Source organism: Scatophagus argus, chromosome 12 (genome assembly GCF_020382885.2).
Source record: "Scatophagus argus isolate fScaArg1 chromosome 12, fScaArg1.pri, whole genome shotgun sequence".
NCBI classification, from domain to species: domain Eukaryota; kingdom Metazoa; phylum Chordata; class Actinopteri; family Scatophagidae; genus Scatophagus; species Scatophagus argus.
The window spans coordinates 23287745-23310761 of record NC_058504.1 but is presented as its reverse complement, the minus strand read 5'-3'; the positions used below and the strand labels follow the sequence as shown (position 1 = coordinate 23310761).

Sequence of the window (23017 nt, the reverse complement as noted above, 5' to 3'; positions counted from 1 at the left end):
TTATACCAGTTGGTTCGTGACCTGGTTGAGGTATTCCAGTTTGAGTACTTTGATGCATTATGACAGATTTAACATTTAACATCCAAGTGTCTCAGTTTCATTATTTTGAGTATCTTGAACCTTTAAAACTCAAACTACAGCAGCTTCATTAAACTTCTAAGCTGACATGATGAGAAATTGATCCTACTTTGATTAATCAGTAAAGTTGTTGTGATCTGATTGACAGCTCAGCGTATATTTGGGTGATTTTAGGCTTAATCTTCAGCTGTAGCCTGAAATACAAACATGACAGAAAATGAAAACAGAACAACAAAAACCTGCAATTTGTTCAACTTTATTGAGAAAAAAAAACCCATCACAGAGCTATTAGTTGATCGATCAGCCGTTGAGAGCTTTGAGTTTCATCTTCAGTGCAAAAAGAGGAGAACAGTGTTGTCGATGATGGATGAACTAATGGCTCTCTTGTCTAAAAACAAAAACAACAGGATAAAAAGTGGACAAGTCTCAGCAGCACATGAACCAATCACTGACATGCATGAAATGATTATCTTTACTGTAACAGTTTGTCTTCGGTCCACTCCAAGTCTGTGGGTTTGCTCTGCAGTTGGCACATTCCTCAGCCCTTCTTCACCCCGTTTGTTTAGAAAAGCAGAGAAAAACTTAAAAGCGTCGAAGACGGGGACAAAAACAAATGTGAACAAATTGCCGGTATTGGCTGATGATGCTGGGAGGGGGGGCGTGGCCTTATGAGAAAATCAGTTTGTTCCAGCATTGGGAGGAAGGACAAAGAGGAGGAGGAGGGTCACATGGCATATTTCTGAGTCCAGTCCTGAGCTGTCTTGTTGTACCTGCAGGTGGAAATGTAGGTGAGTCAGTCTGTGAGCAGGTGGACACAAGCAGAATGATGCAATGCCTCCACACTGACATAACACATTGATTTATTTATTGATTAATGATTTCAATCAAAACTCTGGAGAACCTGAATGGCAGCAGCGGAAAGTACATCAACTCAACTACTGTAGGATTCTGTATCTCAGATCCACTTTTAACAACCTTTATGTCACAGCTTTATTTACTTTGAGGTTCTCTATTCTAAATATCTGTACAGTTTACAAAACATTATGAATGACATCTGAATTTCCAATCATCAGGGCAAGAATCTGGCCAAACAGTCTGTCTCATGACACCATGTGTGAGTAGTACTGCTCCTACTACTGCTGTGGCCGTAAGTCCATCGCCATCTTATCAGGGTGGATTGATTTCAGTAACAATAATGATGATAAATACAGCAAAGTCTGATCAACCCATATCAATTTCAGCCTTTAATTAGCCTAAACCAGTCAGCCCCACCCACTTCTGTTTTCAGCCTCACCAACTGCAAGTACGGGATCATTTCCTTGTGTGGACAGACACAGATAGTGATGTACATTTTACTACATGACAAAGCTGTCACTTTACAACATTTGCTTGTCTCATTATGAACGCGACATGTCCAGCTGATGTGTTCCACTCAAAACACTTGGATCACAGAAGTGTTCGTGTTTTGCAGCGGACATTAAAACAATTCATTCAGATGAGGCAGAAACAGTCAACTTCACTTTTTTGTGAATTTCTTAGCTCATTCCAGCATCAATTTCCTTCCTGTCCACACACAGCCACTGGGTTCACTTCACTTCTGTGAAGAACCACACAGCTCTGTTCACTTTATGCTGTTCTTTTCATATTTAACTCTCTGTGGTTCCTCTATGTTGTGGGCAACAGAAGAAGACTGGCAGTTTTTAAATCAAACAGCTAAAACATGAAAAGAAAGGTGAACAGAGCTGACGGACGCATACTTTGCATCAACGCTTTCCGTCAGTGATAGCAAGAAGAGGCAGGTTGCTTATGCTTTAAATAAATAAATAAAATAACAAGCCTAAACCCTGCTCTCATGTTGTGTCTCAGCGTTTCAATGAGCCCGAGATGTGTTCGCTGTCAGTCAGCACTTTATTAACCGACTCTTTGTTCCTGTTCATCGTCGTAAAAACAAGTTACACAAGTCAAGTTGAAAAAAGTGAAACCAAGCAGCTGTGTGCTGGCTGGTTTCACTTTCGTACCGCTGGAGCTCAGCTGCAGCGATAGTTTGTGACCAACTCACCTTACAGGGTCTGTTTTGTAGATGCGGGCGATCTCTGGCACTAGCGGGTCATCAGGATTCGGGTCACATAACAGAGAACAAATGGACAAAAGGACTGCAGGGAAGAGAAACGTATTGCTGCTTTTATACCTGACTTGAGTTCAACAGATTAAAGCTCATTATCAGATTTTTTATTATTTAATTTATTTACATTGTCACGTCAGCTGGATTTCTCACCTTTAGAGATCGTTAATGCTGGAGACCACTGTGACCTCAATATATCCAAGCAGATACTGCCGTTACTGTTAATATTTGGGTGATAAATTCTTGTTGTGAAGGCGACCTGATGGGAGGAGACATGTCAGAGCTGCTTGAACCATACAAAACACACTGGAACAGACAGTTCTCTTGTGCTCATCTGTGAAAGACAGTACCACTTCAAACTGAACGGAATGCATGGAATCTTTGCACACTTTACATAAAATCAGGTTCTTGATGAGACTTTACTGCCCTGTTCACTGTCAGAACTGCATGTTACTTAATTTATCACAAAAGCAGTTTGCTTAGAGGTAAACAGTTTAAGTTCTGCGTGGATCTAAAGCTGATGGTCTTAAAGACCGAATCCCAGACAGACACAACACACTGTGTACATCATGCTGTTCATGCCAGCTCTTAAATGAGGCTGAGCAAAATGTTCAAACTTCAGTCTGAAGGGCAGCTTACTGACCTTGGGTGGTTTGAAAGGATAATCTGTAGGGAAATGAATAGTCAGGAAAAACACACCACCCTGATAGGGACTGTCAGGCTGCAGGGGAGAAAACAAACAGGAAAGACACTTAGCTGTTTACATACAATGACTGCTAACAACAGAAGTGAGAAGAGCCAAGTTAGAAAAGTCATGTGATACAGTTAATCACGATATCTAAGCAGCTGAGAAATGGCCAGTGGAGACCTTATGAAAAGAAAAGCAACAAAGTGTGGCAGAAATAAAATCCCACAGTTCAGACGACACAGAAGAGAAGAGTAGAGTGCCTTGAGGAGCTGAAAGGCAAACCCAGGCCTACTGAGGCTGAGCTCGACAACCTTGATATAATAAAGTGTGAGCCTCCACCAGGAAAGCTGAGGGCCTCTGACTGTGGTGGAAGATCAGTGATCACATTGGCTTCTGGGTTTTTTTTTTCAGTATCTGAGTTTGGGTGTGGTAGGATTGGATAATTCTGTTTGTATACAGGGTCTTATCTTTACAAAACTCATGTTACATTTCAAAATAAGATCCGGCAGGTCAGAAAAAATGGCTGTAGAACATAGAAGATAATAAAAACAGAATATCCCTTTGAAGTGCATTAGAGGATGTGCATTGTATCTTATCATGTCATTATGAAATCAGTTCAGGCAGGTTGGAAACAAATGTGATTACACTAAATCTACAGAAATACTGATCTCAGAGCAGCTTGATACTTACGGGTCCCATAATAGTAGCTTGCCAATGAAACACTGCAAAAAAAGGACAAGAGGAGGTTTAATAAAGCATATTTACTGTGTGTCTAAAGCAGAGCTTATCTTTAAATCATCTTACTGTCTTCGCTGACGGGTCCAGCAGAGCACTGAGCCGGAGGATCTCTGGACAGATCAGTTAGCTCCTGAGAACACAGAGAGGACGACAGACAAAGTGAGGACAGAAGAGACCAACAGACAGGATCAGGACGCCCTACAAAAGGTTTTAATGCCAAATTGTTTCAACAACAATCAAACAGGAGATTTGTTCTCTTTTCACTTCTTCAGGTGCTGTCCGTTTCCTGTTGGCACGTGTCCCTCCAATCCCACTGAACAAATTTGGGGGCAGCCGTGGCCTAGAGGTTGGAGAAGCGGCTTGTGATCGGAGGGTCACCGGTTCGATTCCCCCACCGGATGGGCAGGAAATATTTGGGTGTGGTGGAGTGATTAATGCGAAAAAATGCCCCCCCCCCCCTTCATTAGCCGGCTGATGTGCCCTTGAGCAAGGCACTGAACACCCCAATACGCTCCCCCGGCACTTGATGCTGCTCACTGCTCCTGTGTGTGTTTCACTGCATGTAATTTGCCGGGTGTTGCATGTGTGTGTTCAGCTAAGGATGGGATAAATGCCGAAGATGAATTCAGTGTGTATGTAAAAATATATATACTGTCAATAAAGCTGATTCTTCTTCTTCTTCTTCTTCTTCTTGATGTGAGCAAACCAACTCACAGCTTACGTGCATCACGTTTGTCTGCAATTGTTTAGTGTTTTGCATGTTGTGCTGCTGGACCGTTTCCTGTTTGACAACAGCAGACACATGTCAAAACCACAATGTCTTCTACATTAGCACACCTTGGCTGCACTAAGCTGGTGCTGATGGTGTGTTATCTGTCCTCACATCAGTCACTGACTGTCTAAAGCTAAAGAAACTGCTCTAACAGTCCACAGGTTTGTTTTGGAGCATAAAGAAGGAAAAGAAAAGCCAACGGGGCAACTTGGAAAACCACCATTTGTCTGAGTTATTAAGCAGCAGCGACTGTAGAGGTTTTCACTAGTTCAAGCGGGTTTCACCTGTGAATGCTGGGTTTGCTGGTGCAGTCCAACATGTGAAGGGTAAAGAGGATGACAAGATTAAGATGACGCTATTGAGTTGGTCTACATGAAGACATTAAGAGATTTGGTGCTGTGAGCAGATAGAGATTTTGACTTATATCCAAATGAATCATGCAGAAGTGGAAATGAGAACATTTTGCAGAAGTGATTTACGTTAAGCAAAATATAAGGAGATCCAAGACTTCTTGAAATATGCTGAAACAATCAAAGAAGTTCTGTGGATGGTAAAAAGGCTTCCACTTCCAGTTTCCTCTATGAAAACCAAAAATTGATGAAATTATAATCCAACATGTCAGCCACTGAAAAAGCCAACACACTAACCGAAGCACCGAACAAACAACACAGTCCTCTGCGTACACTGACACATTATTTTAACCAGGGGAAATGTCTTGACATCTTGATTTCTTCACAGCTGAAGAGAACTGTTTGAATCCTGTTTATTTCTACAGATTTTGCTCTTAAATTTAAAATGCAGCAGCCATTCGAACATGGGGCCCAATATGTTTGCGTCAAGGTCCAAAAACAACCAGTTGATTCACTCAAATAAAAATATTTGACGCATCACAAGTCATTTGATTCTACTTGATTTTGCTTGAGCAGGGAGGTTCATTATTGACCTTGTAAATCTGATGTCACTTCCTCCAGTTTCAGATTTGCTGCCTTCGTAACTAATTTCTGTCTTCCATCTGAATACAGAATCAAAAACAAACTGAGACTCACGGGTTGCTATTGATGTGTAAGCAGCAAGTCTATTTTTACTGTGAGTCGCACAGCCAGATCGGGATATAGCAGCAGCATGAGTGTGTGTGTGTGTGTGTGTTGCTGCTTAAAGGACGAGGTTTGGATTTCCAGCCTGCGGGTCTCCCTGAAGCCAAATTGGCTGTGTGTGTTGGTATGTGACATACATACTCTGCACACAGCTCATCTTTCAGGTTTGAGTGAGTTTGTGAGACGAGAAAATGGTCAGGCATTTAGGCAGCGACTGTGACAGAAGCAGCTGGGAGAGCGGACATTTCCCAGGTCTAAAAAGCATAGAGAGCATTACAGATATTTCTTTTAAACGCCTCAACGGTTCAATGGTCAGATGCACGGGTTGCTCTTCATCTTCTACTGTACACAAGCAGAGCTTCTCAAACATTTTCTGCCAGCAGGTCAGATTTTGAGAAACACCAAATAAAAATTAAATATGTGTTTATATTTAAATTATAAGACATTTTTTGTTTTCAAGGAAATCCACAATTAAAAAGACAAGTTGTTTATAGTTCAAGAGTAAGATAAGAATAAATAATGATAATAAGCTCTGAGTTGTATGTCGATGTTGAAGCGTTATCAAGTTATACAAGGGCCAGTTCTTAGAATAAGCAGCGTGACAAGCCCTTCTATTTTGTTCAGCTGTTGTGTGAGAACCCCTTATAAAGTAAGATACACTTTAAAATGTGTAAACTTAAACAGTATTATTACAAAAAGCAATGCAAGGATCCCAGTCAATCGTGTTTCAGGTCATATAAATGACAGTTGACTGTAAACTTGAAATGAAACGGGCAACCGAAACCTGAACGTGGCCAAAACAAAAGCTTGTGCCACTAAAATAACGTTAGCTCACACGCTCATTTTAATGACCATGAGTAGAAATAAACTAACGTCACAGGATATTTAAGTCATAGCCCTATCAGACACTGAAGCTAAAGCTAACGTCAAGTCAGTAAACTGAACCATTGTTTCAGGTGTAACCTTGTAGACCTACAGTGTGGGGTGGGGAGTTCTGTCAAAACCCGGCCACAACTACCGCTGATACGTGTAAACGCACAGCACACAGAACAAAACTTAAACCAAACCACAGCAATAATCTGACGGCTTAAGCCAAATATTGTGTCATCTGCAGCAGCTGCTTCAGTGCGGAGAACAAGCTAACTCTGCTAGCTACGACGCTAATAGCACCCGAACACCAGTTGAAGGCGATACGTCAGATTTATTATTATTAAATGCAATGAAATGGTAGTTCGTTACCTTAGAAATTCGTTTTAAAGCCATAGTCTCCGCGTGAAGGAACCGGCTGTCGAGAAGAAGGTGGTGGTGGAGGAAGAGGAGGAACAGGAGGGCAAGTTAGCTAGGTGACGCTAACTAACTAACTAGCATCTAGGAATTTGCTAGCTTTTGTGACTGGCTTCAGGCGCTATGCCAGCTAGCTGTTCTGCACATACGCCGGTTAAATTACAAACTACGAACTACTTTCAATCTCGTCTTTTTCGCCGGCTACAGCTCACTCTGGAGACTGTCTCTCCAGCACGTCAGCTCTTATTTAATAGAGCTGACACTGAAATAACGGATCGGGACCGACCGCGGCAGCTCAAAATGTCTTCCGTTTGATCAAACAGAGAGCAGCTTTCAGAGAACCGGGAACAGGAGGTCTCACTCTCTGACTCTATTTCAACTCACTACAAAACGCTACTCTACAGCATGACCTTTCCTTTTCTAATTGGTTTGTTTATGGAAGCATTACCGCCTCTATTGGATCGAAAATGAAACTCAGTTCTCATATCTAAATCAAACAAAGAGTTATAAATTATAAATAAAGTTATAAATATAAATATTTTTAACGTTACAACTTTTTCCTCAAATACCACCTAAACATAATACTTTTATGGGATTGAAGTTGTAATTTTATGAGAAACACTTATATTTAAAGTATATATGTAAATTTTTTCACAATCGGTTTTCTACAGTATAAATTACGGGCTCTGTTTGAAGAACTTTAGAAGAAAATTGTGAGATGTTTTAAGATAAAGTGACTATTCCATCAGAAAATCTTTCACTTTAAAGATAAAATTGAAATTTTGAACAAACAAAAGAAGAAGAGGCAGAACCAGGTTGAACAATCCTGGATCAATGAGGATTAAAGTTTGCCGTCCACTCCCTATTAATCCCATCCATCCATTTTCTATACCGTTTATCTGTCAGGGACGGGGGGGGGGCTGGATCCTATCTCAGCTGAGTACGGCCGAGAGGCGGGGTACACACTGTACTGGTTGCCAGTCAATCACAGCGCTACCACGCAGAGACTCTCAGCCACACACGTAGACACACACACTTAGGAGCAACGCAGAGTAGCCAAATAACCTAGTTTGCATATTTTGGGGATTGTGGGAGGCCGGAGTACCCGGAGAAAACCCACGCAGGCACAAGGAGAACATGCAAGCTGAAGTTTGGTTGCAATTCACCTAGGGGGCACTCGAAATGAACGGGAGTGAATTGAGCTAAGTGCCTAAAACTATTATTTACACCTACTTCTACACCAAAACGTCCAAATTTCATTATAGTTATTGCAAATAAAATCGATTATGTATCAGAATTAAAAAGAAAAAATACCAATATCTGTTCTCACAGGGCAAACCTTTTTGCCCAAATTCTCCTAATGTATGCCGATTGGTTGGTATAAGATTTACGACTATCAGCATTACGTTACGGTAGGCTAACTTCAATTATCTTTACGTGAACATAACCACAATAGTACGGTTCCGGTTTGGTGTATTAAAGTCCTTATGTATTTCCCTAACGATAGCTACAGCAGACGTCAGAAGCGTGGTTAAAACAAATCACAAACTTATTATTTGATTGATGTGTTGCGCTTATGCCGCAAATGCTTAAATAATAATACAGAAAGATATTTCATCACAAAAGCTACAAAAATGTAATCCAATAGAACGGATCTACTGTTTGTACGACCGAAAACATAAAGAAAATTAAAAGGTTTTTTTTGTACCATTAAATTTAAACGATTTGGGTCTACAGTTCCATAAATCTCCATTCATATTGGACTATCTCGCGAGCGCCCCCTACATAACCGGAAGTGTAAGAGAGTGGGAGTTCTTCCTTTATTAGAGTCTCTTTGACCAGTGAGTTCCAAACAACTAGGTTAAAGATAATACCGTCGCTTTACCTCAGTGCTGAATTACAGTGGTAAGTCTTTTATGATTTATGGGAGTTTATATCTGTAAAAATGAGCTACAGTGTTTATTTAGAGTTTATAAACATTAGCATAAAACACATTAAGTGTTTACTTCGAAATTAGCATCAATGAGCTGACTTTTTTTTGGCTAACTGCCATACAGCGGGACTGTTACTAGCCAATGCTAGCCTTGCGTCAAAACTTTTAGCTTATATTAGCCAACATCCAGCGTTAGCCCTATGTGTCAAATGTCAGTATTATTACTTAGAGGTAACCTATTGGTGGAAGGTACCTGACTATATTCTCCTTAAGTAAGTTACTGTACTTAAGTACATTTTTGAGGTACTGGTACTTTACTTGAGTATTTCAAAAGTGTGTTAGTTTTTATTATGAGTTGTACTTATCCATTGTTACTTATGTTGTATAAAATAACGTGTTAAGATTTGGCTTGTTTTGTATAAAACAAGCAGAGAGATTTAGGCATTGTTCTCAGAACATGTCGATTACACAGCACAGCAGAGTAGAGATGCAATTGGAATTTATTTATAAAATCTATTCATCTGCTACTGCATTTAGTGTATGAAACATCAAATGGTACTGACTGCTTCAAAAATAAGAAAAGAGGTTATATCTTTGAGTTTTTATTTTGTTTCAACCCAAGATATAAACAGAGAAAATCTCACAATCCTCAACTTTGAGAGGCAAGAATCAGTGAATATGTGTATATAATTTTATAATAATAAGGAACTTTTTTGTGATGATGAACTAAGGTTTCACCTTTTCACAGCAGATGTAATATTTTTGTGATGCAGTGGATGATAGAAATGGTCTTACACTACCATGTGGTCTCTGTGTGCTGGACTCTTGTTACATGTCATTTGGCAGAAGCAGAAGGAGAAGTGGTGTGAGGTGGTGAAATGAAGTTTTCAGGTCCAGCCACTGAAGCCCTGTCTTTTGTCTTCTTTCTGAATATTTGGGTAATTTAACAAACTAATGTGTAGTATACATTCAATGGTCACACGCAAGTGGTACATGGTGGATTTTAGGGTGATTTTGATATGTTTTACACTAATTATCTTTACCAAAATACCAAACGAACTTTGACAAAGTACCAGGTATTAATATTTAATTGATATTGTATGTCTTAGTCTAATTTGTTGACCGATGAAACTGACAGAATCATGGAATATGAATTGAATTCATATCATTAAATAATAATAACAATCTGACATATTGGTTTATTGAGCTCTGTGTTTCTAAAATGTTGGCTGTGTCTCTGACACTGTGTACTGCATTACAAAGACATTTTTGAGTTTTTCTATGGTTCATTTTCTGTTGTAAATCACTGAACTGAGGGGAAAAATATGTCTGGTTAAAACAGGAAGAAGGCAGATGAAACCTCACGTGCAATCACACCACACAGTTTGCGAGGCCAGAGCATGTGAAAACCTAAACAGTTTTTGTTTCCTCTGTGCGCACACGTGCACATATTAAATTTTATTTAAATTTCATGTTTAAGGTGTGTGCTCTTTGTAAAACTGTATGTTGAAGACATTTGAAGATTTGATGACTTGGGAATGGACATTTTGTAGACTGAACAATTATTTTAGTAAAGTATTGGGTTGAATAAATAATGCAATTGTTAGGTGCAGCTCAAACTGAGACACTGTGTTGAATTGCTTGATTTTTTTCCAGAAGTCGTGGATAATACAGTGGAGGTGCAAACACGAATGTAATGTGCTGTTTTCTGCACTAGATGGAACTCTTTGCCTTCACTTAACATATCTGACTTCCATCTGACATCCTGTATTTTTTATTTATATTAAACAAATGACCACAAAAACAAAACATTTTTAATGTCTGTATCAACCAAAAACAAAGTTAGGAAAATGTCCAAATAATCAGCTGATCGTGTGCTTCACATGCACTGACAGAGGTTTCATGTGGCAGCTGAAGTTCAGTGCAGGAGAAAGGGTCTTGTTTCCTCTTTGACACTCGTTTCATTTTCTTAATTTTCTCAATATTAGTGAGTTGTACATCATGTGATTCGAGCCACAGTACTGCTTCATCAACAGCAACAGATTCCTGATGGTCTTAGTTAGTTATTTTTTGTGTGTTTTTGTACCTAAAATATTTTTATTGTACCGTAGTAGAAGCATGTGTGTTGTGACTGATGTACTGGGACAGACACACTCAGATGGCTGGTTAGTGCTGAGTGTCTAGGGCCGTTAACTGTTTTACGGTATGTGGGAGTGTTTCGGGAGGTCTCGAAGGTTACCTGCCCCCAGGTGGTTAAAGTGCGGCCATAACCTCCCACAGCAGGAGGTCTGTAGGCTTCAGGATCCTCTCATCCTCCGAGGCTTCGTTCCACATCCATGACAAAAAGCACAATTTGTTTGGATTTTCATATTTCCGTGAGGAACAAGAAATACCTCAGAAAAACTCAACAGCAATGCCTCGTCCCAGAAATCACGACAGAAATCACTACTCAAGATAATCCACAGAGCTCATTGAGCAGGCTTGTGAAGGAACTATTTTCTTTTGTGACAACCAGCACTGAAGACGACCGTGAAATGTGGCTTAAAGCACAGAAAAAAAGTGTGAAGTGATTTTCTCATTTAACATTTTTATGATGCAGTCAGTCAATCAGTCGATCAACAGAAAAACAGCAACCAAACTGCAGCTGTACTGATAATCAGTCATTTCTTATGTGGAGCGAATGAAAGCATGCAGCTTTTCATTGCTTCTCTGTTTTCTGTCCCCTTAAATAGACATACAATTTGTTTACTGTTACTCTACTTAAATATACAGTATTTTACACTCTTTTCTACCATTTCTTATTGTTCACTTCTACACTGATTGCTGTATTTGATTTGATGTTGGACAGACAGCTGAATTGATTCACTTTCTTTCACATTAAATAAAAACCATTTTACTTGTCTTTAAAAAAATGTTGTTATTATATTCTGTGTCTCTGGTTGTAAAGATCTAAAATACCAATGCAAACCTTCGAAAAGCTCAAAACCTAACTTCTCTCTGGTTCACTGACAGTGACTCTGATCTGCAGTACCTGGTGCCGTCCACTCTGGGGCGCCGTGGTGGATTTATTTTCAGCAACAGAATAACAGAACAAAATGCCATCTGTGTTTCCTGTTTATTATGTGAGCAGCAGAATTAAAAAAGCAATTAAGAACCTTGGAGTGTGGTCCTTTAGGTGTGGGGCTTTGGTGTTCTGGGCTGAATCACCAACTGTGCTTTCTGGGAGGTTTTGCTAAGATTAAAGTGAGGTTAAAAAGAAACATTTACACCGTGTGTGGGATGTGTACATGTGACATTAATGCTGCTCATTTAACCCAAACTTGTTCTGCAGTAGTTCTGTAGTAAAGATCCAGCCGGTTGTGAATGGGGATACTGCAGAGGCTTTCAGGACTGTTTAAAGAGGGTTGAATTGCATCTGCATGGGTTCTGGGAATTCTAAGAGAGGTTCTGCTAATCAAACAGTTCCAACAAGCTCTTTGAGACGTGTTGCAGGTTCTGAAGGAGCTTTAAGGTGTATATAAGGTTCTGATCATTTTTAAGGGGCCTCATGTGATAGACAAGAGGTGGCTTCTAAGACGGTACCAGCTGAGATTCAAGACATTCTCTGTGGGATTCTCAAGTGATTTAAAGGAAGTTCCATCGGTTGTTAAAAGATTTCCAGGAGGTTCCACTGTTTCTCAGGATGTTTAGGCTTTTAGGAGCTTTTCAAGGCATATAAAGGAGGTTCTGGTCATATTAAAACCGGCCGACTAGAAGTGGTTCACGGAGCTCTGAGGTTCATCGAAGGAAGACGATTGTGAGAGGGCTTAATCATTCCAAGAGCACTTGAGGCAGTTCCGGGTGTTTTTAGGAGGTTCTAGGGAAGATTTGGAGGTAATTCTTAAGGTGCTGCAGACGGTGTAGATGAGGATTTTTTAGGCTCTTGTAGAAGCATATCTTCAGGCCTTATCACCGTGTCTTGAGTGGTTTCATCAGTTCTTCAGGTGGAATCTTAAGAGAGTCCCAGGATTACTCAGAACAGATATGAGGAGGTTTAAAGTTCGTTTTATTGTGTTTGTGGATCACAAATCACAATCAGGAGGAGAAACAGCAGCACGAACACAATGAAATCAAATAAAATGAAATAATGATGAAATAGATTTTGAAAGGAAAACATCTCCCGTGCTTTTAAAATGACCTCCATCATGGCCTTGTGTGAAACACGATTAAAATATTATCCAGATGATTATTTAGAAAAACCTTTTTTTTCTGTTACATTTTGTCGGACCAATTTAATTTGTATTTATCAGAAGTGTTAAATACAAGTTACATTTATTAAAAAGTGATTAAAAAATAAAACAATATATGTATAAGGAGGCGGACCGATGAGCCGATGTTACCGTCTGCTTTCTAATCTGGACCCTCTTCATGTTCTTCATCTTCCTCTTCACCGCTAACATGTTTGCAGCGTCTCATTGACTTTTTCTCTCCTTGCACACAGAAATATTTTTCCAGGCTTTCCAGACGTTTCTGTTTCCCTGGAGGAAGGCAGCGGGCTAAAGGAGGATAAATATTTAATCAGCGCTGCTCTGGAGTTTTTGCTTAATTAGAGGAATTCTGCTACTGCCACGAAAATGAACAAAAATGACTGCTAGAGACGTCAAAAACCTCCAAAACATCAAGAGAGAGGGTCAGAACAATTATTATTATTATTGTTATTATTATTATGGCCAGCGTTGCAAGTCTTGTTTAATCTAAATTCTAAAATCACAGATAGGCCAATCTTATAGCAGTGTGGAATAAAACACTTGTACTAAAACACAGTTCATTAGCGGCTTTCCTTCCGTGTGTGTGTGTGTGTGTGTGTGTGTGTGTGAGGGAGTGTGTGCGCGCCATATGTCCGTGCGTAAAAAAAAGCGCAAATTGGTGCCAAATCTGCACTCCTCCCGTGTCAGTCAGCCTGAACGCGGGATGACAGAGGAGATTATTTCACATGAAACCAGTTAATCCAACAAAATCTGAAGACGTCTGTGAGCTTGGAGTAAGTGAATACAGATTTCTGTTACTGATGAGGTTCAGTATTGCACTCTCGTCTCAGCTAAAATGAATCTGCAGCGGGTGTTTAGTGAGCAGGCCTGGACGGAAACAGACAGGGAGGGTTAGAATAAAAACATAAGAGCAGGCAGCCTCGTGTCTCCGTTGCAGCAGCCCGTCAGCCTCAGCAGCTCATTTAATGACAGTTATTAAACAGAGGTGACAGTGTGCACGTGTACTATTGAAATCAGACAAATGATGCGTATCTCGCCCAGAGTGACTCCTGCGCTACAGAGCAGACCTTGAACTCCGCACGCCAACACATTCCCTCACGTGCTGCGGACAGGCTTCAGATATGACTAAATATTAGACTCACCTCCGTCCTGTTAAATTTAACATGTTTGTTAGCGTTAAAAGTTTCAAATGTCTGCACGTGTCCATCATAAAGTCTGTCAGTTCTGCTTCTCGTTAAATGGGATCTCTCTGTGTCTCTGTCCGGTTTTTAAAAAAATTATGTTAGAATTAATGTTTTACAGTGTTCACAGCCGAACACGCGGAAACACTTATTTGGCGTGCGTTTTGAAAAACAATGACGTAACGCGGCACTTGGTCCAATGAGACGCCAGAGGTGCGACCAGTATCCAAATGAGCTGTCCTTCTATGGTCGGGTCTCCGCCCCTCCTCATCCACGCCGGTCCCCCGGGAGCTTCAGAGCCCCGGACCTCGGGAGAAGGGGCTCTCCGCCGGGACAGAAGAGCCATAAAGAGCCGGGGAGGGAGGGGGATGAGATTTCTCGCTGCCCAATCCCCCTGTTCCCCCAGGAACTGCAGCCTTCCACGGTCCGTCCCTCCCTCTTGTTTGCTAATCATTTCATTTTACTCCTTTTTGAAGCGGTGGCTTGTTTTTTTTATCCCACTCTTCATTTTTCCACAATCCGTGGCTGCTCGCCTCCCTCTGATCCCCGGCTCTCCACGTTCCGTTCTCCCAGCGTCAGGCTCTTCGGATCCCGGCTGATTCTCCTCCGTCTCTCTCTCTCTCTTCTCTTTCTCTCTCTCTCTCTCCCGCTCTCTCTCTCTCTCTCTCTCCGTCTCTCGGCTCCTTTGAGATGCTCTCCCCGCTCTCCGCTCTTCTCTCCGCCCTCTTTTAACTTCACAGAGACGTTGGTTTAAAGCCCGGGCAGCTGCGAGCCGGGGCTGGGATCTAAAACAACCCCGGAGAAACCCAGAGGGATCCGGGGCTCTTCTTTGGATCAGGACCCGGTACTTTGGGGAAGCTCGCTCGTGTGTCCCTCCTCCCCTCCTTCCTCCTCCTCGTTGCTCCCCTTTTCTCCACCTTAATCCAGGTGGTCCTTGGGCTTTTTTTGAGTGGCTGATACAGGGAGGATTATTCATCTTCTTTCTTGTTTCTGGTGAAGAAAAGCTCCCAGAAGGACACTTTGATGTTCTCCATCCAGGACAGCCTCCCTCGGGGGGCCCTGACCATGAAGGAGGAGCCGCTCCCCACCGGCATGACCCCGGTCCGCTCCTGGATGCAGGGCGCAGGGATTTTGGATGCCAACACAGCAGCCCAGAGGTAAAAACATCACCAAAACCACTTTTGTTAATGCCACAGGTAGACAACTCAGCGTTAAGGTCTGTTTGCATCCTCCAGGACCCGTTTGCCAAGTGACCCACAACAGCAAGTTTAAAGCAAAGTTAAAACCAGGTCAACTACATGGATGCTTCTGCTGCTGCAGAAAGAGTTAAAGTGCAGTCACAGCCTCAGCGTTAGTTACTAGTTGACAATTTGAGAAATATAAACTAAAGCGAGAGGACGAACAGGCGAGGTTTAGCTCTTTGTCATTTGGAAAATGATCAGATACATTGAATACACAGAAAAGGCTGAGGACGCCAGGCTGCAAACTTTTATTCTGATTTGGCAGAGCACCAACAAAAGCATCAGAAAGACATTTTGGGAAAGCGTTTTACTACCGGGTTTCTCTTAAAGATCAGAAATAAGTCACCGGGTTCTGCTTAGAATTCACAAAAGGTCACATTTATCTGGAGAAAAATCAAAATCCCAGAGAGAATCATCACACCGAATCATGTGAGCTGTAAACGGTCTGTTTTACTCAGCAGGGTTCATTGTTTCAGCGCTGAGCTGGTAGCCGCTTCCCTCCAACTCTCCGGCAGGTTCCAGTTCACCAGCTGCCCGCTGCGAGCGGAGACGGCCGCCGTGTTGCTGTCCCGCTTCCTCGTGTCTTTGTAATCCAAAACTCAACTTGAAATAATGTTTACGCCTCCCACGGCGCGGCTCTGGTAATTCATTTAAACAAACCTGACATGCGGTTTGGTGCCGCACAGACGCCGAACGCAAAGAGCGCAGGAGACGCGGCGGGAGGAGCACGGAGCTGCTCCGATCTCTGGGATTCCTTTTGATTACTTAAACATAATTTAGCAGATAATTACAAGAATTACTAAGAGATTATTTAGTTAAATTAAACAGATTTTCTCTTACAAACATCGTTGTTTTCAAATTCAGAATTTAATTTAAGACGCACATTTAATTTTATTCATGAACCAACTCGGTTCATAAATAAAGCAAAAATTAACTGGGTCACAGGACGAATTAAATCGTTCTGCAAAATAACGTTTGACCCACAAACACACAGCCCGGCAGACATCTGACCCACCGCGTTTCAGCTTCAAATTATTCCATTTCAGCATTTTTAAATTTGATATCCTCATAAAGATGAAGAAACAGTATTCATTTCAAAGCTGTTTGAATGACCAGAATTTTAAAAGTATAGACAGTTCAAAATAGAAATATATATATATATATTTTCAAAGTTTTTAAAGGTCTTGAAATTCTCCTTTGTCTCCAGTTTTTTTATCCACTAAAATATGACGCTACTGACGAAAGTTTTGAACGTCTAAATAGATGAAGTGTCTCTCAGGTGAGCTGCAGTGAAATCTGACCTCTTAACTAAAATAAATCAATGCAGGATCCGCAGCGCTGCCTCAGGTTTAAATGACCTGAACACGAAGAGAGAAAATCCATCCGCTGCTGCTCCTCTGACGGTCTGATGGAGCTCAACACCCCCAAACCCGCGTGTTCCTCACACTCCAGCACACATCCTCGTGATTTCTGCCCGCAATCTGGAACAAGATTTAAAAACCAAAACTACAAACTGAAGTATTTTTAGCCTTTAATTTTCAACGTTTTAATCACATTTTAACAAAACTCATTTTAAATCTCGATGCATCGTGAAGTTTGACACACTAAAGTACCCGGATTGTCTGGAAAACACATTTTAAACACCTACTTCACCTCAAAAGTCTTATAACAAATTTATTGTGCAGATGTGTAGACACACAACTATCAGAATGTCACAGCTGCTGTTTGATATTTATATTCAAAACACCTCCATAACATGTTTTCTCAATTACTTAGAAAGTCAGCTAACAGTAAAAAAAAAATTTAAAAAAATCCAGGCCAGACCAGCAGGAGTTAAAACCAAACACACTCATTTACTCACTCTCACAAAAGAGCCTAAAGAATTTTTTTTTGTTTGTTTGTTTGTTTGAAAATCACTTAAATGATTAGTCAGTCATCAAAACAGTTAGAAGTTCATTTTGAGCCAGTCAACAAATGGATTAACCAGTGAATACTTCCAGCTCTGCTCTGAATGCAGATTACATCGCAGTGCACACAACCTGCTTCGACTTCACTCTAAAAAACCTGACGTGAACGTTAGTCCGACACAGGATGAAGTCATCTGAGGTTCATCTCTGCCAAAATCACATACATTCATCAGATGCAGAACGAACATGATGTGGCGTTAAAGGACTCAGTAAGCTGCTCAAAGTCAAACACAGACTTTAGCAGTCAGGTGTTGAGGTCAGCGCAGTGGGGGAAAAAAACATTTCAAAAGTCCTACACATGTGAAAGAAACATGACAAATGAGACTGTTTTGTCTTCAGCGCTGTGTGGTTGTCCTAACTGAAGAAGTTTGGGGGAAAGATGGACCTCAGAGTCTCTGCTGAACATCCAGAATGTTTAAAACCTGGCAGTCTCTTAAGTGAATTTGAAGGTGAAGGTCAGAATGGGAATGGGTTCAGCTGGGGAAGGACGTAGACATGGTTTCACATATTTATTTTTATTGTGTTTTTGTCGCTGCTGCTGTCGTCGTCGTCGCTTTCTGTCGGTCTGGCAGGCTGGAGGCAAAGAAGCTGCAGATTTTTGGTGTTTCTGAAGCAGATAAATAATGAAAATTACTGAGAGTGTGTTGTGATTTGTGCTGCGAGTCACAGGAAGTTGCTTGTTTGAATCATACATGTCTAAATCAAACAACAAGGTAAGGAATCAGTGTGTGTGATGTAACGGTTGTAACAGTTTGTTACATGTGAAACAGACTGTGTGTGGATGTACTGAGACCTGATGTCAGTGTTACAGAACTGAGGCTGCGTTCACAAACATTTTATCTACTTTATTCTGAGGATCGATGAAAATGTCCAAGGGCTTAAAAACGGCTGGGCTGCAGCTGTTTGTTATTCGATCCATCAGATAATCTCCGGTCTGGTCATTGATTAGTGATTGTTACCTGATCAGGTTAAACAAGGAGGGGAAATTGAGACTCTCTGCTTTTATATTTTCAACCATCTGCTGCTCACACTTTTTGAATTTTGAAGGTTTTGAAGAAGATCATTTTTGCTTCTTTTCAGGTTCACGTGAGGGAACAATAGATATGGTGTGGAATACAGACACACAAAAAAATCAGTAAATTAAAGTAAAGTGAATAAAAATGGGAACTGGAAATTCTTAGTTGTGAATGAAAAATAAACGTGTAGATTCATCATTTGTCAAGGCTTCACAACTACTTTTAAATGTAATAATCAGACATTTGTTTATTTTTAAAACATGAAGCTTTAAAGGTTTTTAATATTTATTTTCTTAGTGTTTATCTAAGATCTATTTTTTTTTAATATTTCCATATATGATGTAAGGAAGTTCCTACTTTTGTTCTGAACTTGTGCCATGAATGGTCCTTTGTAGACTACGATAATATCTGTATCACTTCTTGCAGCGCTCATCACACACAATGACAAGTGAAGAATCTGTCCACACTGTCAGTTTGAACCCTTTAATTGATGCTTTTAAAAAAAATCTGTAGGTCGAGGAGAAATCAAACGATTTGTCTTTGGGCTTTGATGCTTGAAAACTCGTTTCACACAAAGAGAAGCACCTTTTACAGTCAAACGTCATGAATAATTTCACGTGGAAAGTTTGAGAAAGTCCAAAACAAACTGAACAGACAGTAAGTGATGTGTTTTATATTAGAGAAGATCAGGTGTTAAATCGGGAACGTTTTTCTGTGTGCTGGACTTTCACCTGTTCCTGTGTTGGTTTTTCAAAGGAGAAACTCGACATTTGTGTGGGTTATTTATCCGTAGGCACATGAACGATGAATCTTCAGATAACTGAGTGCTGCTTTGCTGGTTTGAACCCCAGCGTGATTTGCAATGAATCGATGTCAGGTTGGAGCTCTTTACTGTCACATAACGCGCAGAAAGATTAAGAGCCACGTTCCTCTTTTTCCTTGGTGCACAAAAAAGTCACAAGTGCAAACCCACACTTTGCATTTTTTGTGAATTTGTACGTGAACGAGATTTGCTTTTCCTTGCACTTCCTGCTCTCCCATTCAAGATATTTGTTGAATGTTGAATTTATTGAATCAAGCTAGTTGTGGAGCCTCTGTAGACTTTCAGAAGATAAGATAAGATAAGATAGGCCTTTATTAGTCCCACAGCGGGGAAATTTATCTGAAGGTTAGTTTGATCAAATCATGAGCTGAATTCACTGCTGGTGTCACAGCATCAGCTGAAGACGCTGATCACAGAGTTGGAGACGACTTGCGATGTGAACGAGAACGCCGCTTCAGCTCTGGTTAGATAAATCATCAAGTCGATTTCTTGCCTTGAATTAAACTAAAAGACAAATTGGTGTGACTACACTGCACAGTCCAAACTCATCCTAAATGATTATATTAGAACATGATGGGTGGCAGAGACGAGGACCAGCACCATTAACCTGCCAATCATCCGTATGCCTGCACTGGTTTAAAATCTGTTTTTCTGCATGTGTCGGCATTCGTTCACGTTTTAATCACTTCTCACACGTGAGAGGTTGATTTCAAAGTGTTTGTGCTTCACGTGAGAGAACTTCCTTTGTCTTTGAAAACGAAAAGCTTTTGTAGTTCTGATAAAGGTCAGAGGTCAGCGCTGCCTGTCAAAGTTAAATGCCTGTGTGTGTGTGTGTGTGTGTGTGCCTCACAGATTATATACCTCAGTGTCACATGTTTGTATTTTTACATTATCAAGTTGTGTTCAGGCAGCTCAGAGGTTTGGTCACAGCCAACACAGGAAGTCCTGTTGAGCTTTATTTAGAGGTGGACAGTGTGGTGTTTGTGTCCTTTCCCTGACTCTCAGATAAGGCACTTTATTTTGAAATGTTTTTGCAGCATTTTCTGCTGTTTGATATAAAGCGGAGAAGTGATAGCGAAACCTGTAGGAGATGTGAACAACATGCAAGCAAAGCAACACTTTAAACCTGAAAGGGGACGATTTTATGCATGGAAATATCTAAAACCGACAACTAAAAACTGAGACTTGACCTCTCATCACTGTCTCCGTATGGACTGTGAAGAATTTAGAATAACTTTCAGAGGACCGAAGAGGTCAAACTGTATTTCGCAGTTTGTCAAAATCAACAAACACAATTGTTGTCCAGCAGTTCCACAAGTCGCTGCACAGCCGTTGGTGTTCAGACTTATTTCTTATCAACACATTCTGCTTGTCGAGTCCTGAAACTTTTTTAAATTTTTTTTTTATAAAAAAATAAATAAATGAATAAATGTGCTTTCACCCTTCAGATTGTTCAGGTTTACTGTTACACAGCCATCAATGTTAATGATGTGACTTGTTTGGGCTTCTATGATGCCTTTTCTGCCTCCTAAACATAATCTTGTTAATTCAGTTCTATAGTTTAGTTTTAGGTTCTGGTGTCCTTTAAGCCAGACATTAAAAGTGCATCCGTGTTGTTAAATGTTAGTGGATTGAAAAATACACATTGATTCATAGTGTTCCAAACAAAGTTTAACATGTTGTATCTATAAATATATTCTAATGTTGTTAGTAAACCAAGCAAAAAGAGAGAGAGAGAGAGTCTAAAACAAAGTCTAAAGCGTTTTCTTCTTTAATGACACTCGAGTTAATTTTTGGAATTTTTTCTAAAACGAGTGGATGAAATGTGAAGTGCTGGAGACTTTTTGTCGCTAAACAACAGTTAGAAATACAGTGTCAGATGCCGTTGTTTCGTGCTGTGTTGGTAGGTGTGTGTCTGAATGAGTGTGTGTGCTGAAGCTTCAGGTGAATAGATTTCCCTCGACCCTCCTCCCTGACACCGCCGTACAAAGAAAAGGGAAGAGGAAAAAAAAGAGGCATCAGAGTGAGTGATCCTGCCCTCCACACCCTATCTTCGTCCTCTGGGGCTAAGGGGAGTGGGGGATCGCTATAAACCGTAGGTTCCCAGGATCAGTGGAGAAGGTGGGGGAGTTCAGGTAGGGTTGGGATGAGGTGAATAATCGTCGACCGGGGATTCCCCACTTAGTCGGTGGTGTCATTCGTCATCGGCTCAATCATAGAGCGTTTGGCATACCAGACGGCACTCCCTGGGGGCGGGCGGGTAGGTGTGCGGGGTCGGGGATTTGTACGCAGAGACAGATCTGTAGTGTGTGGCAGTGATGGATCTGAGTGCTGAGAGACTTTTTTACCGGAGAGTCATAAGTCATTGCGGCGGCAGAGGAAACATGGAGGAAGTTAGCCGAGGCCTCAACTGCTTAGTTGTGATTCTTCCCCCCCCTGTTATAAACGTCTTATTTGCAAAATGCACTTCCTCCTGAATTTGCATTTGTCACCCCCCCACCCCTCACATACGCAAAATTAAACTCTCCTGAATGGCGTCTTAAAAATGTGTTAGATGATTACGCAGCCAGCAGATGCCGCGTCAGCCTCGTTACTGTAAATTCTCCCCGACATGTTGTCCTCGTCGTTGCCGCCGCGGTGGAAGTGAAGCTGACTCGTATAAATAAACCGTCGGCACTCGCGCGCGACTCTTTTGTCTCCTCGTGGCCTCTGCTGAATGTCAGCCGCTACAGGCCGAGTGGCTAATCAGAGGCGGCGAGGCAAAAAAAAAAAAAGCTGCAAACAATTAACCCGAGCTGCGTCTGGGAGGAGCAGGTGACCAAACTAATAGGCTCGGCCAGGGCCTGTGTGTGTGTGTGTGTGTGTGTGTGTGTGTGTGTGTGTGTGTGTGAGAGAGAGAGACAGGCAGTGTGTGGGTAAAGGATGTGTTTTGCAGGAAACAGCTGAGTAGAGAAAGCACAGCTGCTTTACACCGGTTCTCCATCCATTCTGAGAGCGGAGGGGCAAAATCTCACAAAAAACCTTAAAAATGTTTTTTTTTTTTTAAAAAAAAAAAAAAAAATCTTGTTCACATCTAAATAAATCTGCAGAGTTGAAAGTCAAGATTTAAAATAATTTCTCAAAAAAGAATGTCACCAGAAAAAAGAAACAGTCATGCTATATCTTTGACAAGAGTTTTTGAATTGATTTCTCCACATGTTGTTCTTTTTAAAGTAATCAGAGGAAGTGAAAGTCATCTGTTTACAAAAACATAATTCAGATCTACGGAAGCCTGGAAACCAGGGAGCAGAGGCGAACAAACACTCATTACGATTTCTGTTGACCCTTGCGTGAGTTTAGTTAGAACATGTCACTGGACTGTAAATGTTAATTATGTGGTCGTTGACAGACTAGTTGAGTTCCCGTCAGTACTCTGAGTATTTAAGCGTGTATTAGTGTTTTTTTACTGTTAGTGTCGTCACGCTGAAGGCGAAGTCGCAGCACAAACAGCTGCAGGTCGGAGTTTGACGTCTGCCTTTACGATGAATTTTCACACACTGAACACCTCACGGAACGCACTAATTGGCACACATACTGCGCTCTCTCTCTCTCTCTCTCTCTCTCTCTCACACACACACACACACACACGGTCAGGAGTGTGTGAGTGTGTGCAGAAGCCCCTCAGTCTAAAGACTAATTTGTTGGTAATTGCAGCATGACAGGAGAGCCATTTCAGCATCGAGCCACCGTTTCCCCGAGCCAGTCGCCCTAATTAGAAATGACACACACTATTAAGGTGCACAAATCGAAATCATTCAGCGGGCGTTTCCTCCCCGACGGTCCTCCGCCGCCAT

The 23017-nt window shown here is 41.2% G+C and overlaps 2 protein-coding genes across 4 annotated transcripts in view; one reads left to right on the top strand and one right to left on the bottom strand.

Moving 5' to 3' along the window:
* Positions 1-318: 318 nt before the first annotated feature.
* LOC124068445 (ubiquitin-conjugating enzyme E2 2-like) lies at positions 319-7151 on the bottom strand. Its single transcript, XM_046406712.1, has 7 exons — positions 6732-7151; positions 3693-3756; positions 3579-3610; positions 2844-2921; positions 2354-2459; positions 2138-2231; positions 319-848 (listed from the first exon to the last, which is right to left on the bottom strand). The coding sequence occupies exons 1-7, from the start codon at positions 6753-6755 to the stop codon at positions 803-805; spliced, it is 444 nt and encodes a 147-aa protein (XP_046262668.1). The 5' UTR covers positions 6756-7151; the 3' UTR covers positions 319-802.
* Positions 7152-14172: 7021 nt separating this feature from the next.
* LOC124068207 (transcription factor COE3-like) overlaps positions 14173-23017 on the top strand; it is a 127160-nt gene continuing 118315 nt past the window's right edge. For 2 of the 3 annotated variants that reach the window (XM_046406227.1, XM_046406224.1), the window contains exon 1: positions 14174-15294. In XM_046406227.1, the coding sequence (XP_046262183.1) occupies positions 15161-15294 (134 nt within the window). In that variant the 5' untranslated portion in view covers positions 14174-15160. Of the gene's footprint in view, positions 15295-23017 lie in introns of all 3 variants that reach the window. The other variant, XM_046406226.1, reaches the window with a different exon arrangement.

Coding starts and splice junctions, on each gene's coding strand:
- LOC124068445 (XM_046406712.1), bottom strand. CDS start 6,755: ATGGCTTTAAAACGAATTTCTAAG. Junction 3,611..3,692: donor TGGACCCGTCAGCGAAGACA/GTAAGATGATTT, acceptor CTTTTTTTGCAG/TGTTTCATTGGCAAGCTACT. Junction 2,232..2,353: donor AGCATTAACGATCTCTAAAG/GTGAGAAATCCA, acceptor TCTTCCCTGCAG/TCCTTTTGTCCATTTGTTCT.